General features: G+C 42.2%; 2 protein-coding genes across 4 annotated transcripts in view; one reads left to right on the top strand and one right to left on the bottom strand.

The window, feature by feature from the left end:
* The window catches only part of LOC135219519 (uncharacterized), a 189,724-nt gene extending 182,187 nt beyond the window's left edge, over positions 1 to 7,537 (top strand). The window contains exons 34-43 of the mRNA XM_064256349.1: positions 902 to 1,116; positions 1,307 to 1,490; positions 1,574 to 1,749; positions 1,968 to 2,071; positions 2,179 to 2,336; positions 4,222 to 4,343; positions 4,448 to 4,558; positions 6,524 to 6,682; positions 6,845 to 7,008; positions 7,295 to 7,537. Of these exons, the coding sequence (XP_064112419.1) occupies positions 902 to 1,116; positions 1,307 to 1,490; positions 1,574 to 1,749; positions 1,968 to 2,071; positions 2,179 to 2,336; positions 4,222 to 4,343; positions 4,448 to 4,558; positions 6,524 to 6,682; positions 6,845 to 7,008; positions 7,295 to 7,319 (1,418 nt within the window). The 3' untranslated portion in view covers positions 7,320 to 7,537. The remainder of the gene's footprint in view (positions 1 to 901; positions 1,117 to 1,306; positions 1,491 to 1,573; positions 1,750 to 1,967; positions 2,072 to 2,178; positions 2,337 to 4,221; positions 4,344 to 4,447; positions 4,559 to 6,523; positions 6,683 to 6,844; positions 7,009 to 7,294) is intronic.
* Positions 7,538 to 14,261: 6,724 nt separating this feature from the next.
* Positions 14,262 to 23,473, bottom strand: part of LOC135219521 (proclotting enzyme-like) — an 84,864-nt gene continuing 75,652 nt past the window's right edge. For all 3 annotated transcript variants that reach the window (XM_064256352.1, XM_064256353.1, XM_064256354.1), the window contains one exon: positions 14,262 to 14,570. In XM_064256352.1, coding sequence (XP_064112422.1) covers positions 14,388 to 14,570 — 183 coding nt within the window. In that variant the 3' untranslated portion in view covers positions 14,262 to 14,387. The remainder of the gene's footprint in view (positions 14,571 to 23,473) is intronic.

Raw genomic sequence — 23,473 nt, 5'->3', positions numbered from 1 at the left:
TTGCATTGGAATGAATGGATTTCAACAGATTTAGTGCCATTTGCATTGTAATTTATGTAGTGGTTTTCCTCGCTTGATTTAGTGCCATAAGTATTAACTAGCACCCTTTTTTTAACTATTTCCCTAATGATTTTGTGCTATTTGCATTGTAGTGTCTTTCCTACTGATTTTGTGATTTGCATTGGAATGGCTTTCCTACTTAATGATTTGTGCTGTAAGTTTTTCCTTTACATTCTTTTTCACAATTTGTGGAATGCATTCAGATTCTGCTTTTGCATTGTGGATGACATTTCAATGGCTAGATTGATTTAAGTGACCTTTCAAACAAGGAACCTGCATGAACTTGAAGAAATAGCTAAGATTTCTGCAATTACTGCTTGTCTTGCTTGTCTTCCAGGCGTAGCTATGATGATCCTCTGTGTGTTTGTGTGTGTGAGAGAGCTAGTTTCTCTTGATATTTTGAATGACCCTGATTCTCATGTTCTTCAGGCTAGGCATATTTATGATGGATATTGCAGTGACAGTTATGCATATAGGAAAATAGTTGGCCTGCTCAAAATACATTTTTGGCAGTCTTCAGAGTCTGAAGTACTACCTGTCATGATTTATAAGTATAAGATGAGTAGGTGGTTAAAGTTGGCCTGCTCAAATACATTTTTGGCAGTCTTCAGAGTCTGAAGTACTACCTGTCATGATTTATAAGTATAAGATGAGTAGGTGGTTAAATGTTGGGAATGTTTGTACTAATGCAGCGGTTTTAACAAATATTTATATAAATATCTGAAAATTTGTAAGGTGGTTAAAAATTTAAGAGTCAAGATGTTAGTGGTATTCCTGTTTGATATAATTTTCAGACTTGTCTTGGCTTGTAACTGAAGAATTTAATATTTTTTTTTTACAGGAGACCTAGAAATTGGGAAAATAAATGATGTTGTAATATCTGATCTGGTAATTAGAAGTGCTGCAAACCAAACTCTAACTGGAAAGAAAGAGTTCTTGGGTGGATTGCATGTGAATGGAAACATCATTGTGAAAACTATTAATGGCATAGATATTAATGAATTAAACCGATCCATAGTCAGAACTGATATTGATAGTATCATCAATTATGAAGTGGTAAGTGAGTCTTTATATTTAAATTTAAAACTTTCATGAAAAAATCCTTCAACCTGTTACGGAAAAATTAAGTTGGAATTCAGTCTTACCTTCAATGTCCTGGGCAATATAATAATTATTGATAATTTAACATTTTAAACTTTAAAAGTAAGGTGATTAAGATACTTTATATTCCAAACTTTTCTTGCAGACATTTACTTCATTGGTAACTTCAACAGTGGATGTGTTTGTTGATGGTAAAGTAAATGGTTTCGATTTATCACAACTGAATACTAATAACCTATCGGATCTGCTGATTAGGCAGTATTTGAGAATTGATGAAATTCGCAGCCAGTTTGGCAGCATTACTGTAGAAAACTATGAAAGTGCTAGAGGTAAGTTTACTTTTATGCAATGCAATATTTATGGAGCTTTTACAACTTTGCATGAAGTAAATGTGTAATTTTAACATTTTCAGAAATGTATGCTGCACTGTCTTATTTAGAACGGCTTAAGTTCTATAAGGATACAAATGTCACTGGTTCATTGTGGGTTGGACGTATACCTGAAGTGGGTCCAGGCCTTTATCTTAAAATAACTAGTTGCCCATCTGGAAGGCAATGTGGCTGTAATGCTGAGTGCTATTATTATGAGGTGGGTATTTAGAATAGACTTAACAAGTGAACTTCACTCTAAAGTGAGCAGTCTTTATAGATTGAGCTTTAGGCACCTTAGACCTGGAATATGGAAGCTGCTGGTGTTTTGAAATTTAATGTAATGAGTAATGCAATTTGTGGTGATGTTAATTAGTAATGTAACTCTTGTGATGATCTGTTAACTTACAAAGTTTAAAACTAAATTCTGTATCAAAGGTCACTTCTAATGCTGGTCTCAAACCTTATGTTCAACTGGGCTACAAAGTTAACATCCTTGGCCACGCACTGTCAACAAATCTGTTCATTGCTATTTACTCAGGGTAAGAGATTGCTTTTCATATGTTTTTGTTGAATGACCGAGAATTAAGTTTAAAAATAGCCGTATTGACAATTTGGTGTAGTAAATTGATACTATTGTCTTGAACAGGTGTTTTGAAGGTGTACCAGGAGCACAAGTGAGGGTGGTGTATGCAGATGGCAGCAGTGGGTTTGTCCAGAGGCTCAGTTTGGGTTTAATTGCAGATTCTGGCCTTTTCGTTGTGGATGGGAAAAGCTATATTGTCACAGTATCTCAATTTCTTGATGGTAAACATAAAATTTCTTAAGCAAACTTTTAGTAGATGTAGCTAATATGTATTTTCTCTTGACTACTTGACCTAGATGGTGTTAATTAGATCTTGAGATATCATGAAGTGTCCCTCAATACCTGGCAGATAGACGTAGTGGAAGGTGTTTAAAAAAACATTTAATGACTAAAACCATTTAATGGCAAGAGACATGACAAAATTTGGGGCAAGTAGGAAGGATAGACTAAATTGATTGTGGTCATAAATACGTACTAACCATCTCGAGCCCGTTGTTGCAAAAGTTTTCTTAAATATCTTTAAATATGTCTGCTGTATCTTTATATTTTAAAACTGTTTTAGACCCTCTGGTAATTTTGGGCAATACAAAATAATAATGAAATCTAAATTTTTGATCAAAGCAATTTACATTTTTCAATTAACTCTACATTCATTGTGCAGTGTGGTCCAAAAGTCTTGTTACCCTTATCAAAAAGTAACAACAAAGGAGGTACAATTATTGCAAGAATACAAAATAAAGTTGAACCTCTTAAAACTGGCATTGTATTTTAAATTGGCTGTCATTAGTTCGTTGTGCCATATTGTTTACAACTTCAAGACTGCAAAAATTATGGCAATCTCCTTTTGTTTTATGAAAGTAGTTTAGTAATGAAAATGTGAAATCAAATGTGTTTTTTATACTAACCTTATGGGAATTAATATATTTTTAAAAATTTCTAGTTGAGAAGGCTTAACCAAATCAAAAATTTTTAACAAAACAGTGAGATTTTTGGCACTGCACGAATTCTTTCCTGTGTGCTTGAGACAGAGGTGATAGTTTTGATAGTATCTTTTATGTAACTGTATTTACCAATAAGATCATATGATGCTAGAGGTAAGGAGCACAAGCATAAATCTTTGTTAAAAATTTTTTCATTTCTTTAGCGAATAGATGGCGCCGGTGTGGTGGGTGTGCTTTGTTTACTTTTTGACTGCTACATTCAAATGCACTGAGATTGCCGAAACTCCTTTCATTATTTTATTTTGCTGTCCTCTATAATCAACGTAAACAAACTAATAGCGATTATGAAGATACAAAATTTAGTATGTGGAAGTCACTGGTCTTAATGTGCAGATTCTGAGAAGTTTAGTACTGTAGTGGACTTAAAATTAGGCTGACTCGGGATTGTAGACTAAATGTATTAAAGTACATTATTTTAAAGAATATTATACAGTAACTTTATAAAATGAGTAATAAAATGATAGTGTCAGAATGTAGCAGAGTAGTAGGCTATCCCGGAAAGTAAATTTTGTATGTCTAATTACCTTAAATGTTTGCATAGAGGCTTCAGTTTTTAGGGATGTATTCTAAATTCTGGGATTTCCTGTTGTCTGGCAGTGGCCTGGTCCCAAGGTTTCCAGATTTAGAGGTTGGACTGTACTTATCATGGATTAGGTTTACATATTCATGTCACCCCTAAATATTTTGACTTTCAATTTTGTCCTAATTGTTTTTTTTTTTTTTTCAGTTGGCTGAAAGCAAATAAACTGAATCCAGTACTATTTATCTCTTACTATATTACTTGTTCTTATTTAGTTCTATTCTTACTGTGAATAAACTGAATCCAGGATATGTACGTATTTTGTATTGCAAGACTTGTACATCTATTTTTGGTACTTTTTGGTAGGTGTAAAAAGAATTTTGGGCCACCCTATAGATATCCAAACATGTCTTTGGCTTAGCTAAGAGTTTGGAAAGAAGCCCCACCCACTTTTCTACTGTAATGAACAAATGGTGCAAAAGATACATAAGGTACTTGACTGAGCAACTTTGATGCGTCTGATTTATATTAGGGGCTGCTTTACAGCAAGGATGTCTTCATCTAAGATTATTTCTATATTTCTAGAGAGTAACAAAGAGGAAAAGACTTCAATTAATGTATTGACACCAGTATTGGGATCAAGAACCATTGCTGTGGTTTGGAATAAAACTACTACTCGCAGCGCAGCAGACTTGGATTTGCTCCAGGTAAGTATGATGCTGAAGTTTGTACAACTTACAAGGGTATAGGCCAATTTTCATGACACATTTTAAAGTTCAGCAGTCTGTTCAGAAAATACTCTCTCCAACAGATTGGCAGGAAGTGGTACCTGCTAGTGGCGAATAACTATGATGCAGAAAATCTTGTTGATCCTTATTCAGCGAAGTCTGAATTGTATGTCTGGAATACTTACACAAGAGAGGTAAGTGTAAACAAAGTTAATTGGATACTTTTCATTCCTTGGGAGTCTACCTTTTCCTTTGGTAGATATTTTAAATTTCTGATTACTGTATGAATCTTGTGCTTTTCAAGGGTTTGTGCATGGAGCATTAAAGATCTTTTCAAAATTCATTTCAGACTGGTAGTGGTAATGGTTATTTTTATTATTTACAATATGTCTACTGTTAATGCATAGAGGTACTAATACTTATAGTACTGTATAATAAATAGCATGTACAGGCAGTTCCCAGTAATTGGCGATCCGGTTTTATGGCACTTGTCTAGCGCCGTAAAATTGGCAATTTATGGCGCCATAATGGGACTAGTGTGTTATCGGTGCCATAAGGCCTTCTAGTGCTCCATAAGGGTGCTTATGATGTGCCAAAAGGGTTTATCTGCACTATAAATCGCCATGTTTCAGGTGATGGTGGTTTTCGCTTATTGGCACACTCCAGGGAACAGAACCCCAGCTGATAACCAGGGACTGCCTGTATAGCAAATCTTAATTCCAAAGTAATTTTGAAATGGAACAAAAGTTTTATATGGGTGTTAATATAACAGATTAAAAAAGTTTCATACTGGTAATTTATAAGTTAGTTGATGATTGGAACCTTTGCAGCTCTTGATCTCTGGTCACTAGGAAGGCATTTTTTTTCTTAATCTATTAAACATGGTGGGTATACAGGCAGTCCCCGGGTTATGACGGGGTTTCATTCTTGATGTGTTGTAAGCCGAAAATAGTCGTAAGCCGGAACATCGTCAAAAATCCTAAGAACCTTACTTTTAATGCTTTGGGTGCATTACAAATCTAAACTGCATTCGTATTGGATTTTTCATTAAAAAACCCCTTCAAATATTGATTATTTTGCATTTTTGGAGTCCTATTTCTTTTGCCAGATCGGCGCTGTAAGCACCATAACCCTGGAACATGCGCTGTAAGCACCATAACCCTGGAACATGCGCTGTAAACCTGGAAATAATTTCTGATAAATGTAATTGAAGAGTTGTAACCTCGGAACGTCTTAAGCCGAACCTGTTGTAAGCCGGGGACTGCCTGTACTATATTAGATGGGGGTTTATTTCTATGGTGATGCTACTGTTGTATTGACAAATTGCTTTGTAGCTGTTGACTGACAAAATTTTCGAAAGATTAAGCGTGAGTATTTGTGTAAGTGTAGATTCTTTGTAGAGGGGTAGTAGCTGTTAGTGGTGCACTATAGGCATTACATAAGGTTCTTTCCAGTGTCTTTCAGCCCCCTAGCTGCCTTCTAAAATTTATTCTTATTGCAACTGCGAGGTTTTCCTCCTGTTAAACCTTTAAAACTGTTTGTGTTAAGTTGCATGGAACCAGTGGTTATTCAGCAACAAGACCAACGGCTTTACGTGACTTCCAAATAAAGTTGAGGGTGAACTAGTGTATCACCAGATATAAACTTCTCGCATCTTGATGGAATGCCAGAGAATCAAACTCGTGGCCACTGAGGTGGTAAAAAGTACTTTTTGCTGTCGATGTCTATTCAGTGCTGAATGACGGTCATTGTACTTTGCCTAAATTCTATAGTATTCTATTCTATAGGTTAAGATTTACTGATCTAGGCACATTGCCAGAAGCCATAGATTCCTTGCCTTCTTATTTCATTGTTTTTACCAGTTTCCAGCTGGCACTAGATGATCCTATTGTTAAAATCTCAGGTTTGCAAGCTATGAAAAATGCAAATTGAATAAAAATTTGGCATATCAGATAAAGGTTGTCAAGGATTTGCTATTTTGACTTATTCCAGATAATGTATACAAGAGTTGGGTAGGAATTAAATATTAAGCTTGTAAATTAGATAATGTATATTGTAAATTTACAATTATTAAATTCACGCTGCAACAGGTAAGCGAACTTATCAAGTGACTATCGTATACTTTGTTTTACATTGTGACAATTTTATTTTTTCCTTAGTTCTCTCTGAGAGGAGAATACATGGCAGATCATGCAACATCTGGGATGTTCATATCCATAGCTAAACCTGTTCAAGAGTACTTTTTCTCCCTCACGCAGTATAAATCTGCAAAATTCAGTGTTTATGATGATGATGTCGAGTATGATGCCAATGTGTTGGTAAGTCAGTCTCTTGATATTAGTCATTTACAGTGGATTGTTTGGTTGCAATAGTAAAAAATGTTGAATTATGTAAATTGTAGATGTTGGTTAATAATATTGAAGTTTTCAATATAAACTTCATTAATCATTTATGGCTTTATAATGCCATTTTGTTTTTAGATTTACAGATACAACAGTGTTTCTGAAGAATTTGAAGCCTTCCAGTGTCTAAATGTTTATGGAGTAATGTCTCAAACAGTCCTAAGGGTTGATAATAACTATTATCTCTTGCTTGTATCTACAAGTTCAATAGCCTGTATGTATACCAGTATTATCATTCAGAGGTAAGTGTTTAATCAGTTTTTGGCAACCATTGCGTATTTAGTCTTGCAATAGTGCAAAATTATAAAATTTATTGCTTTCCATTTATTTTGTGGACTTCTAACATTTTTATAGCCTCAAGTGCTAAGCTTTGTGGAATCTTTCTTGCATGTAGTATGTAGCAAATACACACTATAGTAAATTCAAAATCTTGCCAGTAAAAGTTTTCATACATACTGTTGTATTGTAATTTCCCATATAGCAATTTATGTGGAAAGTGTGTGCATTAACTTTTGCTTGCTTTTGCAGGGATTTGTGCTTCACAGCAAATTAAGAGTAAACAGTCCTCAGTCTGTGGCAGTCTTGCAGGTTGAGAGTGGAATGTATGTTGCAGTTACCACTCCTACTGGATTGGAAAGATTTAAAGTAAAAACCAAAGGTTTGGATCCAGATAACTTGTCATTTTACTATGTATAAAGCTTATTTTTAAACATTTTAAAGTGTGAATACAAATATAAAACATTGAAAATTACATAAATGTACTAGTATAAATGACTGAAGTTTATTTAACCTCGTGGTAAAAAGTTTTGAACTTTATTTTGAAGGATACAGAAAACCTAATAAGCTGGCTGCATAAATTAAGATTTTGGTTTCCCAAACAAATTGTGTAGTAAACTGTTAAGAGAAGTAAACTTCTTGGCAATGGCATAAATTTTTTAAAGTAACTATGGCTGACTTTCATGTCATGAGCCTTCACATGATTGGGGGGGCCTAAAGGATTTGAAGTTATAAAAAACTAAGCGTTTCTAGTACAGTAGTTTGGATTAAGCTTCTGTTAAATATTTAAATTGTAAACAAAGGTATAAAAATGACATGGTTTAATAAATTTGTTTCACAGCTAACAAACTGAAGTCTTATCAACAGGATAATCTAATAGTGGCAGCTGGAAACCGGTTAAAAACTATCTAAGATTGTAAAGCAAGGAATCTGTTGCATCTAGTAACTCTTGCATATGCGAGGTGGAAGCCGGTCACTGACGAGCTTGGAACCTCATGATGCTCATTGACTAAACTTTGTTCCAACCCAGGATATGAAGGGGGCGGCTAGAGGTGGGCAATTAACGTTAAGCCCTGAGTTTTGTTAGCTATATAAAATACATTTAAAAATTTGTTTTTCCTAAGCAGGGAACAAATGTTCGGTCTTAACAATAGGATACTTAAAATTGAAAGGAGGTAAAAGTACCCTGTACTGGCTGGGTGTTCAAACTACCTGACCACCCTTCCTAGAAGATGGTCCTAAAGGGGTCTGAGCCCGCGAGAGAATAGATAAGTTAGTATCTAAAACCACGTGCAGATTCATTGCATACATAGATGGCAGAGAGAGAACTGTTCAAGCAAGAAACCATGTAGGCCGCAGGGTTTTTCCCTCCCCTTGCCAGAGAGTAGTAAATGCTCCCGAGAAGCAGATTTGTCTATTGTATAGGAACAAACAAAATAACTGCAACCCGAATGGCTGCCCCCCACAACTGTATCAGATCGGTTCCAGTGTAGGACACTTTTATTCAACTTGTCCAAAGGAAGAAGAGGTAAAAAGAGACCAGCTAACTCGCCGATTCTCATATCCACACAATCTTTAGAAAGGTACTGTCCTGCCAAGGGAACTTGATCCAAGGAAAAAGTGTCCAAAGAGCTATGGGGAATGTCATTCGGGTAAAAATGTGAATTTGGTCTGCCAAGGCTGGGAACAAGCAATCAAAATCCTATGAACAGGAAAGGGGTTCTTGAATGCCAGAGAGGAACTCATTCCTCTTTCATGTGCTCTAGCTGCACAGACCATGACAGAGCTATAAGGTGAGGAGTAGGCCCGTTTAATCACTTCACAGCCAGAATGAAATGGTGCTCTTGGACACTTCCCTTTAGTACTGCCCGTGCTAACTGTACAACACCTTTGTAGGCCTCGGATGAAGAGTTCTTTTTAGATAGCAACACAGCTCTGGTGGGACAAACCAATAACTCCTGTGGATTGCTCTCCACAAACTCTGGGAGGGAATTTAAAAAGTCAAATCTGCCATTGTGCACAAAGGGATTTAGTCTGATGAATTCTGGGACAAATTCGAAGGCCAATGACTCCCACCCCTGGTGTGTTAAATGACTTGACTCTGGCCATGAAGCTCTCCAATTCTCTTCGAGGAAGTCCAGGCCAACAGGAAAAAGTCTTAAGTGATTCTTGACTGACTAATGATGCACTGGTTTGAATGGAGCTCGAGGGAGACTACTCTGAACCAAAGTTAGAAACCACATTGCAGGCTCGAGTTATCTTAGTGAACAGGATTGTTTGAAATTCCTGAACATAGATTTCCCCAGAATGAGATTCATGCCCTTCAGGCATAGGACCAACCCTAAGGCTGCCCTGTAGCCTCTTCACAACTGAGACTGAAAGACATTTCATGTTACCGAGAAAGATTAGAAAATCCACTATCTGCTGAACAGAAGTTAGAGAGAAATCCTGTTGACAACACTTGATGCCAATCACAGTAAATGGCCTACTTGCCCTGGTAAACTGCTGACAAAGACTTCCTGAGATAGCTGGAGATCTAGCTCACTGCCTGGGCATGAAAAACATCTTGCAGAAGATACTAGCCTTCAGCCATGAAGCGGTGGAAGCTTTCCAAATGAAGCTGGCATAGGAGGTTGTGCCAGAAGAGACATGTCTGGGAACCACTGACTGTTACCAGGGATGCCTCCAAGTTCATCCTGAGATTCTTGGAACACACTTCTCAGGACGTGATGGATCAGGCAGAACGGAGGGAATATGTACACCTTGAAATTGTCCCAAAAATGCTCTAGTGTCCACCAGAGAGAGGATCTGGGACCACCAAGAAGTAACCTCCAGGTTCCTGTTGAAGCGAGTGGCGAAGAGGTCTATGGGTCTAGACTACAGGTAGAACAGCCTGTATGTCCTGATGCAGAGACCACTGTGCCTAGGAATTCACTGCAATGGCTTGGCTTGTTAGCCACCACAGTCCTACTACCTGGAATGTACCTGGCCACGAGCTCCACAGAGTTGTCAATCGCCCACTGGTGTCTCTTAACTGTCAATGAATGGAGCAGGCAGGAAGTCTTCTCCTTCTGAGCAGTGTATCAGAGCTAAGTTGGGTCTTAACTACTTCAGAGGTAAGAACACCAGGATGGGAATTACAGAGGTAGGAACGCCAGGATGTGAATCACAGAGGTAGGAACGCCAGGATGTGAATCACAGAGGTAGGAACGCCAGGATGTGAATCACAGAGGTAGGAACGCCAGGATGTGAATCACAGAGGTAGGAACGCCAGAATATTAATTACATTACTAATCTGGTTACTTGGATAAAAATGTAGGTTAAGCTAGAAATTGAACCCAGCCAAATAACAAAGAATGGGAAAATAATCTTACATTATCAAGAACATACCCGGAGAATTTGAGGAGTATGCTCAAAAAACAAACTCAAACCAGGTAGGTAGACTAGGAACTCGGACTTTTATGCTAGGAAAAGGTGGAGAGAAGTTTGAACAATCTAGGCTAGGCCTGGGAAATTGTTGTAACAGCATTCACAAAGACTGTATCTGGCCACATATTTAATTATGCTTGTCCTAAAATGGCGACTATAATCCACGCAGAGGAGCATAAGGGTCTATAAGAACTTCATGTGGATGTAAGGATTTTCCAGGATTTTTGATGAGTTAAGCGTAGCTTGCCAGCTCTGAGGATACTTCCTTAAGGCTAGTTGATTGACGGCGATGGTGCAGAGGTTGCCCATGCTAGGGTGTGAGGATTTTAAATTACGCAAGCTGTACTAGTTGATGCTTCGATTTATTGTTTTACCCTACCTTACCTGGCATATAGGCTGGCCTACCTACAGTTTTGCTTCATCTGGCAGTTTTGTTCACATGGCGACGACGACACTGATTAAGATTGACCCTTTTAATTCTTCTCGGATAGCAATGGATCTTTGTCTTAGTTTATTAGAAGCTAATTTTAGTTATCTTGGGATTGAGGAAGATAACAAAAAGAAAAATGTTTCGCTAGTGTCGATTGGAACTGATGTTTTTAGTGTACTGGGTAATTTACCCCATACAAAGACTTAGAAAGACCTTGTAGATGTATTGAAATCACATTACATTGTGAAACCTTATCATTGTAGCCTAATAGCTTTTCAACAACAACAAAAAATGAGGGATGAGACAGTGAATAGTTTGTATGCTGACCTCAAAGCTTTACCAAATGATTGCAATTTTGGTAATCAATTTGATTCAAGAGTCAGAGATCAGTTGTTTATGGCAGTGGACAATGAATATATTTAACCAATTTAGTTGCTCTGAATATTGATCTCCAAGCAGTGACCTAGAGTGCAGTTTTAGAAAGAATTTTGAACAAGGAAAAAGCTTTGTTGGGTGAGAGGAACGAATCACAGCCACAGGTTAGTTAGGTGAGAAAAGAGAGTAATCTTATAAGCATTGTGGTTTTCCTCACGAGAGTATAGACTGTAGGTTTAAAGATCTGACTTGTAACATTTGTAAAAAGGAAAGGTCCTCTAAAAAGGGTGTGTAGAGAGGCCAACTAAGATTTGTCTCCTCATAGGCCTAGTAGTCTTAAACCTAGGTATAAGGCTTCCAATAGTAGGGCTGAAGGTAAGGAGGCTGTAAAAACTATTGATAATTATGAACACAACAGTGCTGATGATGTTAATGGTTAAAGGAAAGGTTTTTGCTCTTAATTCTGATTAATTTTATTTCAGTATTAATCAGAATTTAGTTCCATTTGAGATTGACAGTGGCGCTGCTGTATCCACTATAACCAAAGAGTGGGTACATAGGTTAAAACTAAATATGGAACCATGCAAAAGCTAAGAGCTAATGATATGAAAAGTGATGTCTTAGGCAAAGTGTCAGCTCCTGTACTTTACAATAGCACAAAGGTTTCTCAGGTATTTGTAATGCAAATTTGTGTGGTAAAGATTTAATGCAGCAAGTAGTTACTGATCTGGCTGGAATAGATGAAGGTATTAGAGTAATAAAGGTTGCTAATGTGAATGGAGAAAAGCTACTAGATAATTACTTGGTAGATTCTCATAAGCCTATTACTGGTGTTTTGGCTAAGATTCATCTAAAAGGTAATGCTACCCCAAAGTTTATGAAAGCGCACACAGTTCCTTTTTATTATAAGAAAATGATTGAAGATGCCTTAGCTAGTAGCAGATGAAATGATGGAACCCATATCACATAGTGAATGGGCAGTTCCTATTGTACCTGCATTGAGTGAAAATAAGGTTGAAATGAGGATTTGTGGAGGTTTTAAAGTTCTGAATAAACAAATTCATTGTGACAGGTACCCCTTACCAAAGATAGAAGAATTGTTATCTGTTGTTAAGGGAAAGTTTTTTTTCCAAAATGGATTCAAAGAAGGCTAATATTCAAATACTTGTTGATGAGAAAAGTAAAGTGCTTAGTAATTAATACTCATAAAGGATAAGCGCTTGCCTTTTGGCTTGTCCTCATCTCCTGGTATTTTCCAAAGGTTTATTTCTCAACTGTTGGCAAATGTAGAAAGTGTAGCTGCTTATTTAGATAATATTGTTAGTGGTGCTACCAAAAAGGAGCATGATCACCGATTAAGAAAGGTTTTGAAACTTTTGCAAGCACATAATGTACAAATAAATAAGACTAAGGCTGTTGTGGAGGCGGAATCTATTGAATATTTAGGATACCACATCTCGGGTGAAGGAGTCAAGCCATCTTCAAAGGGACTGAAAGCTATTTTAAATTGTCCATGCCCTACTTCTGTTGAAGTTCAATCTTTTTTAGGGATGTTCACTTACTATTGCAAGGCTGTAAAGAATTTTTCTTCTAAACCAGCTCCCTTGTATGATTTGTTGAAGAAAAATGTAAAATTTAGATGACTTCAGTACAGCAGGTGTTTGAAGGCATTACAAGAGATTTTGCAGAGTCTCAAGTGCTTACTGGTTTTGATGGGGTTAGTCCTTCAATCATTGAAGTGGATGCGTCCCTGCAGGTGTTGGGTGTGTGTTGTTACAAAAGGTTGGTGACCAAGAGAAAAAAATTTATTTTGATAGTAAAAAAACTATCTAAAGCAGAAATGAACTAATCTCAGTTAGATAAAAAAAGGATTAGCTCTTATTTTTGTTGTGAAACTTTTTGGACTTTTTGCTTGGCAGGAATTTTGTTGCTAGAACTGATCATGAACCATTACTGGGACTTTTTGGAAGAGGGAAACAGATTCCATGTAATGCTAATTCTAGAATACAAAGATGGGCTTTATCATCTCAGTATGATTATGAATTACATAGTTCACAAACCTGGGAAGGAACATGTAATTGCTGATGCCTTAAGCAGATTGCCACTAGATGATTTTCATTCTGTTACACCAGCCGAGTATGTTAAATTGGTTGAATTACTTGATTTTGATGATCTCTCTTTTCAGGCAGTTAAACATTTTACCAATAAGGATCCTGTATTGTCTCGGTTGAAAAATTGTTTGAAACTGGAATGGTCAAAGAAACATATATCACTTCTGGAATATGCCTCTGTAAAAGATGATTTATCTCTCCATAATGATGTAATATTGTATAGAAATAGAATTTTGATTCCCGTTGAGTTAAGATGTAAGGTTTTGAACCATTTGCATTGTGGGCATAATGGTATAAATGCTATGAAAGCTTAGGCAAGGAATTGGGTATGGTGGCCAAAGATAGACCAGGACATAGGAGAAGTCACGAAGAATTGTAGCATTTGTTTCAAGAATTTTACGAATCATAGAGCTCCTACATTGTCTTGGCCTATTGTTGGTAAACCATGGTCTCGACTGTACATAGATTATGCAAGACTGTTTGATGGAATTTTTTTTTTTTTTTTTTTTTTTTTGTTAACTAGATTCTCATAGAAATTTTTGGATATAAAGTCTTCTAGTTCCACCATGTCTGCTGTTACCATTGGTCATTTGAAGACATTCTGTAAATTTGGTATAACTGATATCGTATCGGATAATGCTCCAAATTTTGTTTCTCAAGAGATGGAAGAGTTCTTGCATAAAAATAGCATTAAGCATGTAACTCCAGCTCCTTATCATCCATCCTCCAATGGTCTGGCTGAAATGGCTGCGAGAACATTCAAGGAGGGCTTGGGAAAATAAATTGTGTACATACCTCATGTGAAATTGAGCAAGTTCATGAGGATATTACAGTATACTGTATATGCAAGAATGCAAAAACTAATAAAAAATGGTTGAGGGTGTGGAAATATTTTTATTGGTTGCTATATGTTACCAAACAATTCTGAAGTACTGTATTTGCATAAATTCTCTTGATTACAATGCTTTATGACTAAATTGTTCATCCATGACTTAATGACTTAATTTCTAAAAGTTCCTTCTGAAATTATACTCTGTATCCAAGGAATATGATGGCCAATTCTAGTGAAAACATAAGGGGTTTGGGGTTTATCACAACCAAATCCAAAGGAACCAAGGCCTGCCAAATACATACGGTTTGTAGTTACATCATCATGGTATACTGCCAATGCACTGCTATCTCTCTGCAAAGGAAACAAAAGTGTTTATTCTAGTTTTTCAATTAAGAATGCTAAAAAAGTGCTGGCACAGTAAAGAATGGACTTGCTTGAATACATAGGAAGCTAAATCACATTAGCCCTTTAAAAAATTGTATTTACACATCCAAGATTTTGGAAGCTACTAACAAAATTCGAAACTCACTGGTTAAATTCAGGGCTGCAACAGCCACAAAATATATAAATTTCACATTCAATTTTCAACAGTTAACATTATGCAGAACAAATTCCAGGTTGTTTGAAAGTCTTAAAACTATAGTCTTCTGACTGCAAAGAAAATGTTTGGGGGGGGGGGGGGGGGGGGGGGGGGGGGGGGGGGGGGGGGGGGGGGGGGGATAAAGGGACACAGGCCTGGCTACTCTCTTAAAACTTCGGGTAACCAAACAAAAGATCACTTTTCTGCAGTTCGGTTTCTACCTATGTCTTGAAATTGGTAGATCGTTATACCAACCAAAGGAAACCTTTGTTGTCTGTGGGTTTGTGTAAGTTTGGCTTCCTCTACATCTTCACGGCCTTGTCAGTGTATGTGCCCAGGTGTTCAAGGGTTCCGTGTTCTCGTTTCCTGGCTTTGTCTGCTACGAACCCCCATTCGACTTGCAGTAGGTGCTATTCTAATTTCTATACTGTGACAAATCCCTGCCCGGAATGTCGTGCATGGCCTAGATCTCAGTGGAAATTATTTTATAGTAAAAGAGAGCATCGTAGAGCTTCGACTCTTCCTTCTTGGGAAGGGTTTTCTTCTCCTTGCCTAGATGCTTCATCTTCTCCCTCAGTCACACACCATGATGCTAGTGTTTGTGTACCTGTCTCCTTCCTTTTCTTCCATCGATTCATCGTTGGAAGTATTTGAAGGTCCTCTGGTTGATTTAATGAGTAATGTCATCCCCTCTTCCTTGGGTATTAATTTGCTTCCCAGGAGGAAGGAGGCTGTTTTAGAGTTGGAGGTGTCCAAAATGGTGTAGCTTGGTCTACGGGGTACTCCCTCCTTGGAGGGGTTGTTGACACATTTCATGGAGGCTTGCTCACCCCTCTTAGGCTTCCCCCGCTCTGCTGCCTCCCCCAGGCCTTCTCTACATTGGTGCCCGCGGTCAGCTATCTTGTAATACGCTGCCTGGGTATTATGTTATCACTCCTCCAGTGAGGCCAGGCACTAGCTGGGAGGTCGTGACATCACTCCCAGCTCCATCGGTGATGTCACACCCAGTTCTGTTTCTTTGGTGATGTCACTACCAGCTACATTGGTGTCATCGGTTGGGACTGCTGCTGTGCTGCCCCTCGCTCCTGTGTCATCATTGTTTGCTCCCGTGATGTCATCACTGCCATCTGTAACATATCCTCTTCCAACTATGACGTCTACATCCTCTCTTGCGGATCCATTCGAGGCTTTGTCAGGCGGTTCTCAAGAGATTGGACTCTGTTTTAGAGGACAGGTTTGCTGCCTTCTCTGCTGAGAGGGCTGTGAGCAAGCGTGATGCGTCTCCTCCCTCTTCTCCTGCTAAGAGGGTGTGTAAGGAAGGAGAGGTGTCTTCTTCCCCTGCGTCGCCTCCTCCGCCAAGTCGGTGCATCAGGTGCTGGAAGATTAAGAACTTTGCCATTTCTTCATCAGCGAGGGAAGAGAGTCCATTGCCTGCTGCCGCTCACGTCCGTGTCCCTTCCTCGCACTTCTGTGTTCCTGAGAGTGATAGTGCTTCAACTGCTGCTCCTTGTGGTTCTTCTTCTCTTGCTCAAGGCGTCGATGGTGTGCATGTGGAAGCACTGTCAGTAGGAGGGATCCATCCTCTGTATTGCAAAGTCAGATCTCCCTTGTGCAGTCTGCTGTTGCTTCATCGCCCCATACTTCGGTGTACACTGATGTGTAGCAGCCTCTCAAGTATGTGCAGATGTTGGTGATTTGTCTTCTGCTGCTTCTGCTCCAGTGCCTGCTCGTTGTCGTAAAGATGTTAAGGTGCCAGTGTTTGTTTGTTTGTATGGTGTTTTTACGTTGCATGGAACCAGTGGTTATTCAGCAACAGGACCAACGGCATTACGTGACTTCTGAACCATGTCGAGAGTGAACTTCTATCACCAGAAATACACATCTCTCACCCGTCAATGAAATGCCCGAGAGTCGAACTCGCCACCAAAGTGGCAGGCCAATACCATACTGATCCCGCCACTGAGGCTCTTGTTAAGGCGCCAGTGAAAAGATTGAAGGTTGTTAATATGGAAGTGGTTCAGCCTGTGCATTTGCCTTCTTCTGATAATGCTGTTTGTGATTTGCCTCCAAGAGGTTCTCGCTTTGTATCTAGAGTTCGAAATATATCTCTGTCGTACGGGCATGTGTCTGCTTCGCACAGCCATGTACGTGAACATGTAGATGAACCTTCTGTTATGAGTGTTCGGTTTGGCGTTCCTAGTGTTGTGCTTGGTTCGTCGCAGAAGTCAGCGCGTGGCTCCACTTTGGCTGCTGAATCTTTGGTTGATGATTTGTCACCTGCAGTTGGATTACAGAAAGCTGGTGTTTCTGGAGAAACTTCTTCAGTGTTGTTGCAGGATGAAGGTAATTTGGATAAGCCTCCTGCTTCTTCACGTTGTTGATCTCTGTTGCCGGAGGGAGAACGCAGGAGTTTTTGTCTTTTGCCGAGGTTGTTGATCTCATTCGTGGGTTCAACAACCTGGAGTGTAGGGCTCAACCTCAGTCTACTGTTACTCCTACATGCTTGGAAGCTTTGCTGGGGGCTACTCAAGATCCTAAGTCCTCTTTTCAGCTTCCCCTATCGGGATATGTTCAATCGGTCTTGCAGCAGGTGAATGCCTAGGTGTCAGACTGGGACAGATCAATTCGGTTAAGGGATTCTTCCAAGTTGCTTTCTCCCCCTCTTACAAGGCATAGGAAATATTATGCTACCAACTCTGTCTGTTTGATGACTCGACATCTTAACCCAGACGTCACACGTCTCAAGCTAGGGTTGACATTGGAGCAAATGAGGTCGGTGGCCCCATCCTTGTCACCACAGGATGCTTTGGCTATGGAGTCTACGGCAGCCTCCATGTTTCAGACAGTGTCATGGTTGGACTTGTGGTCCATGGCCATAGCCAAGATTGCATCTGACAGGTCTGCAGAAGGGTTGGTGTCCCCTTTCAGGACATGTTCAGTCAGTCTTGCGGTGGGTGAATGCCTTGGTGTCAGACTGAGACAGATCTCTTCAGTCAGGGGTTCTTCCAAGTTGTTTCCTCCTCCTCCTCTCATGAGGTGAAGGAAATATTATGCTACCAACTCTGATGCCGCGACATCTTAACCCAGATGTTATACGTCTCAAGCCAGGGTTGACATTGGAGCAAGTGAGGTTGTTGGCCCCATCCTTGTCACACAGCTTTGGCTATGGAGTCTACTGCAGCCTTCATGTTTCAGATAGTGTCATGGTTGGACTTGTGGTCGATGGCCATAGCCAATATTGCGTCTGACAGGTCTGCAGAAGAGTTGGTGAGTGTCTTCTCTTGCCAGTTTGTTGCAGTCTGGAGGAAGGCATTTGTTCCGATACATAATACAAACCATCGGTCCTTTAACAATAGGAAGTAGCTAGCAGCAGCTGGAACGGTCGTAAGCTTCGAACAAGGGGAGAACGGTAGTTAACTGCTTGTCGGCGCGCGACTGGGAGGTAAACAAATCACTTTTGCTTTCGGCCGCGGGTGTGAAGGACGTGTTCGTCATCGCTCTCTGCCCGCTTCATCGTCGTATGCTTTGTTTATATTGTGTTTTCTACTAATGGTTTGTTTGACTTGAAAATGAAACTGTAAGTACACTGTTTTCATTTTCATTACTTAATTATGAACCAACATGGAGCTATCGCCGTAGATGCAGCGATTTCCTCTCTTTTCATGAATTGAACCCTTGAATTATGTCTCGGTGCCGAGGGGGGCGCGCTCGCGCCGAGTCATGTATTTTGGGCGAAAGTGTGTAATTGAAAAAATGTAAGTACTTTTTTCATTATATTTTTGCCCTGTGCGTTCGTTACCGAGAGCGTGATTGCGCTCGGCACGAGCCTTTTATTTTGTATGATAAAATGCAATGAAAGTGGATTCGTAATTGCAGTATTCTTTTCATTTTCATTTATTTATTTGCATAAAATTTAATTTGGATCAATTTTCGCTCTTACCCGGGAATTGATCCTTACGATTATTTTCTGTGAAAGTGAAATCGCAAGTGCAGTATTCTGTTTCATTTTCATATATATTTATTATAGCATCATATTATTTGGATCAAGTTTCCGCTCTTACCCGGGAATTGATCTTTTCCCCTTTAAGTTCTATGAAGTGAATCGCAAGGGCAGTATTCTGTTTCATTTTCATATTACTTTTCACTGCTGTGTGGGGGTAGGGGAAGCGAAGGTCTGCCAGGAAGTCGTCGGAAAGCTCGCCCGCGACTCCCTTGGTATCTGATTCTTCGTCTTCCTTCCTGCCCCCCGCTCAGCTTCCTCGTTGTATTTGTATTTGGGGTCTTCCTTGCGTTCGGGGTGGGGCATGTCTTCCCCCCATGCGTGAGGGAACCCCTCTTACTAATCTATCTATGCTACCGCAGGTGCTACATCCGTGGGAGACGACCTTGGAGAGGTATGGACCACCGCGGCGGCAGGGCGTGCCTAGCATCCACGGGCTGCTGCAGCGTCTAGCGAGGTCTGGGGCGGTCTCCACTACTACCACGGCCGCTTATGCTGCTCCCCCCCGCCTGGTCTACACTCCCCATGCTGTGTCGGTGACGCCGTCTGCCGCTACTAGGGCCGCCGCCGTACCGAGGGGGGGTTGCCGCCGCCGCCTGTTTTCTTCGTGTTGCCTGCCCCAGACTTCCGCTGTTCCAGCAGCTCGCCCCTGGACCGGCCGCCAGTACCCAGGTTCCCGCTGGCTGCCGATGATTCTACGAGGCGATCGCTGGGCCTGCCGCTGATGTGATTCCCGCTGTTGGCTTGGCTGTCCCTTCTGGGTCTACCGCTGCCGCTGTTCCTGCCGCTCCTGAGCTGGTTGCTGTTCCTGTCGCTCCTGGTTCCTGAGCCTGTCCATGCTGGTCCTGCCCACGGTGTGTCTTCCCCAGTCCCAGGTCCTTCCGGACAGGTGCAGTCGGGCCGTGTTGCTTCGGCAATAGCCCCGGCTTCGGCCTGGATGGAGGACCTGACGACTGTCCTGCGTGAGCTGACGAGGAAGAGGAAGAAGAGGAAGCTGTCATTTTCGTCTTCTTCGTCTGCTGCTGCCTCTTCCCCTTCGACTTCTAAGGCCCATAAGCCGAAGAAGAAGAAGGCTGCCTTCCCCCCTAAGAAGTCTCCTTCGGGAACTTCTAAGGGCCCGTCCCACCCCAGTGGGACGGGGGGTCCTTCTGCTGGTCCTCCTGCTCCTTCGGGAGCGGGGCCCGTCTCCCCTTCCGTAAGGAAGAGATAGACGGGGACCAGAGGAGTATCGGTTAGCTCTGGTACTTCCTCGCCTGGTGCTAGCGGCGATGCCGCTACGCCAGGTTCCGGGTCGGTCTCTCGTTCGCGAGAGATCCCGAGTGTACGTTCTCCCTCGGGGAGACCGTGCAGCCAAGTTTCGGCGCCAGAGTTCGCTCGGCGCCAAGACGCGGCACGGAGCAGAAGGCTGGTGAGAGCCGCTCAGGTGACTCTCGCCAGGCCAGCGGCCGCTCTTGCAGCGACCAGCTGGTAACCCGGGTTTTCCCCCCTAAGAAGGCTCCTTCGGGACCTTCTAAGGGCCCGTCTCGCTCCGGCGATTCGGGGAGCTCTTCTGCTGGTCCTCCTGCTCCCTCGGGAACAGGGCCCGTCTCTTTTTCTACCAAGGAGAAGAAGACGGGGACCAGAGGAGTACCAGCTTCGGCTGGCACTTCCTCGCCTGGTTCTAGCGGTTCTGCCGCTAAACCAGGATCCGCCTCGGCTTCTCGTTAGCGAGAAGTACCGAGTGGACGGTCTCCCACGGGAGACCGTCCAGCGAAAGTCTTGACGCCCGAGCTCGCTCGCCGTCAAGACCGAAGCGCGGAGCAGAAGACTGGCGAGAGTCGTGCAGACGACTCTCGCCAGGCCAGCGGACGCTCTCGCAGCGACCAGCGGGCTGCTCGGGCTGACGTGACGGTCTCCGACCGGCCACGCGCTGAGGCGAGGAAGGGGTCCCCGCGGCCGTCGGTACCAGCGGCTCGACGCGCCGAGAGGACGCTCACCGGTCTCACCGCGACAGCGAGCCTAGCAGGTCACCTGACCGCCGCTCCCACAGGGACCAGGCGGATAGGGGGACCAGCAGCAGCTCCTCTGCACACGAGATCGGGGCCGCTGTTCTCGGTCCAGCCGTTTCCCTGGGAAACGGCTCGACTAGGCCTGCAAAGTGGCAATCGCCTGCAGCCCTCCAAGCCCGCTGGTTCTGCCAGCGAGCAAAAGAGGAGCGTCATGTCTTCCTCTCCCGTGCCTGCAATTTCCTCGGTTTGCACCAGGAAGAGTGAGGCACAGCGGGGTGATCATGAGGGGCATACCCCGCACGATTCCGTCACGACGCCGTAAGTACCAGGTACGATCTTCGGACCGACCAGGACGTACGCGCAAGTGGCAGGAGGAATCCGAGAGGGGTCTATCGCAGTTCCTCCTCCTTAAGGGGGAGGTTCTCGGAATGCTCTTGTTCGAGGGGCTTGACGGTCCTACTCTGCAAGATGCTATGACTTCCGAGATCCAGAGGAACTTTGTTGAGGTTATGGCGCTGATTCGTCAGCGCAACGACCTCGGGGAAGGATTGCCGCTCCCACCAGCAGAGCCCACGTCTCTGCTCGAGTCGTTTTGGGGCCCAAGAGGGAACCCAAACCGACGGTGGGTCTGCCGCGATCGGAGCTTGCCGATTCTGTCCTGAGCCAGAGTCTCTCGTCTCCGGACAAGAAGGCTCTCTCAGTTCTGGCCGGTCGATCAAGCTACTTCCACCTCCTCTACTGCGACAGCGGTGTTTCTACGTGTCTTCGGACACCGTATTTAAATACTCCTTCGGTCCTCCTGAGAGGTTTCGACCTCGACGAGGACTGGAATGAGTCGGAGGATGGTATCGGCTCTCTCCTGTCAGGTGTCGATCAGCCCCACCCAGACGACGTTCACAGTGGCGGCAGACCCTTACCTACAGTGAGAGTTCGTAACCCTCCTCGGGAAAACGTTTTCTCCTGACGATACGTTTTCCCAGACTCTGAGAGGCCATCGCCGCAAGGCGATGGCTGCTCCTACTCTTCTCCAACTGCAAGTTCCACTGAGAAGGCGAGCTAGTATCCAATTATTCCCCCAATTCCCTCTCTCCTTACGGCAATGAGGGAAAGGGGAGGGATCCTACAGAGATTTCTCTGTAGGATCCACGTTGGGGACTGCGCTACCGGGGGGACCTTCGGGTCCTACCTGCCGTAAGCCCCGGTCGTTGAGGAGGGATCCTGCCCCATTCTCGATTTCTACGGGAATCGAAAGGACCACCAGCCGATATCGTTTGACGAATTCGGTGGGGGTTTCGCAGACTGCTTAGAATTCTACGGAATTTCTAGCGCGTTCAGAGTGTTCGAGTTTTTTACGATCTCCAAACACTTAGGCGAGACCACGGTCCAAAGTGAGCGAGACGAGAATCCCCGATATGTTACACGATAATCGGGAACCTCGCCTATGCTCGAATTCCTGGAATTTCTAGCATTGGGAAGAAGACTGCTGCTGAAAGAAGACTATCTCACAGTAGGCGACCAACCTGGAATAGAGAAGAACGGACGGGAATATCCAGTTTGGCTTGAACTATCGTCTTAGTATTCTGTTCACCATTGAAGCTTTCCTTCGAGGAAGACTTCTCCTTCACTCTCTTTGATAGAGATCGAAGGTGGTCGATCTCCAATCCTTATTTTGTTTTCTTGAAGGAAAGAATTTAGGATGGAGATCGTTGTTCAGAATCCTACAAATATACTACGTATATTAACCTCGCGACATGATTCTGCTAAGCAGTTGAATTGTCGAGGGGTGAGGCGCATATCCTAGTTTAATCTACGATTGCGACTTAGACGAGAAGTATTCTAATTGAACTGCAACTCGGGGTTGCCTGCAACCTCCCAGGAGTTTTCAGTTTCAATTTTATATACTTATGGTTTTGTCACGACAACACCATTTCAACTTTTATATTTACCGAAATTCGTTTCGCCTAAATATAATGCTCGAGCATATCTTTTATGCTCGGTGGTTCTAGCCGAACGCATTCCTTCGTGGAATAATGGATTACCTGGCAACTCAGGATGACGAGTCGGCGAGAGCTCAGGCTCAGCTACTGCGTATTGAACTGCCTGATAGCAACTCAGTATCAGCTGGCCTCCGAGATGCACGTTCAGATATCTCTCTCTCCCCTGCTTTGATTGACTACCGAACCGTATCTCTGCCAACAAACATGGATTAGGTCTCTGATTACTGGGATTCTCGCAATAATGAAGGACCATCTACTGCTGTGACGATAGATTCCATCGCCTTCGACATTGCGAGAATTTCAACAGAGATATCTCTTGGACTCTTTCATCTTTCTGTTTACGCACGGGTAACAGAAGTCTGTAGCAAGTCTCCTGCTGCATCGCACCGCGATAATGCGAATGATTTTGCAGACATCTGAGTTTGTCTTCAAAATATCTCATATTCGTAGGTGTACAATTGTTCATTGTTCAACCCGAATTAACAGATGTGTCAAAAGACATCGCCTACTCTCCGACCTGACAGCTCTACTTCCAAATGTTCAGCCCATGAGAAGCAGTTCTTAGGCGGCTTTCCCTGTGTTTTCATTACTGAGAACAGCCCCACTTTTCATTGCAACTACGACTTCTCACCGGACAACATGAAATAGCGTTTAGCGTTTTCAGTCATTGTAAGCACAGGTTATGAATC

Source organism: Macrobrachium nipponense, chromosome 1, assembly GCF_015104395.2.
Source record: "Macrobrachium nipponense isolate FS-2020 chromosome 1, ASM1510439v2, whole genome shotgun sequence".
Classification (NCBI taxonomy): domain Eukaryota; kingdom Metazoa; phylum Arthropoda; class Malacostraca; order Decapoda; family Palaemonidae; genus Macrobrachium; species Macrobrachium nipponense.
This window is presented reverse-complemented; position numbering and strand designations above follow the sequence as displayed.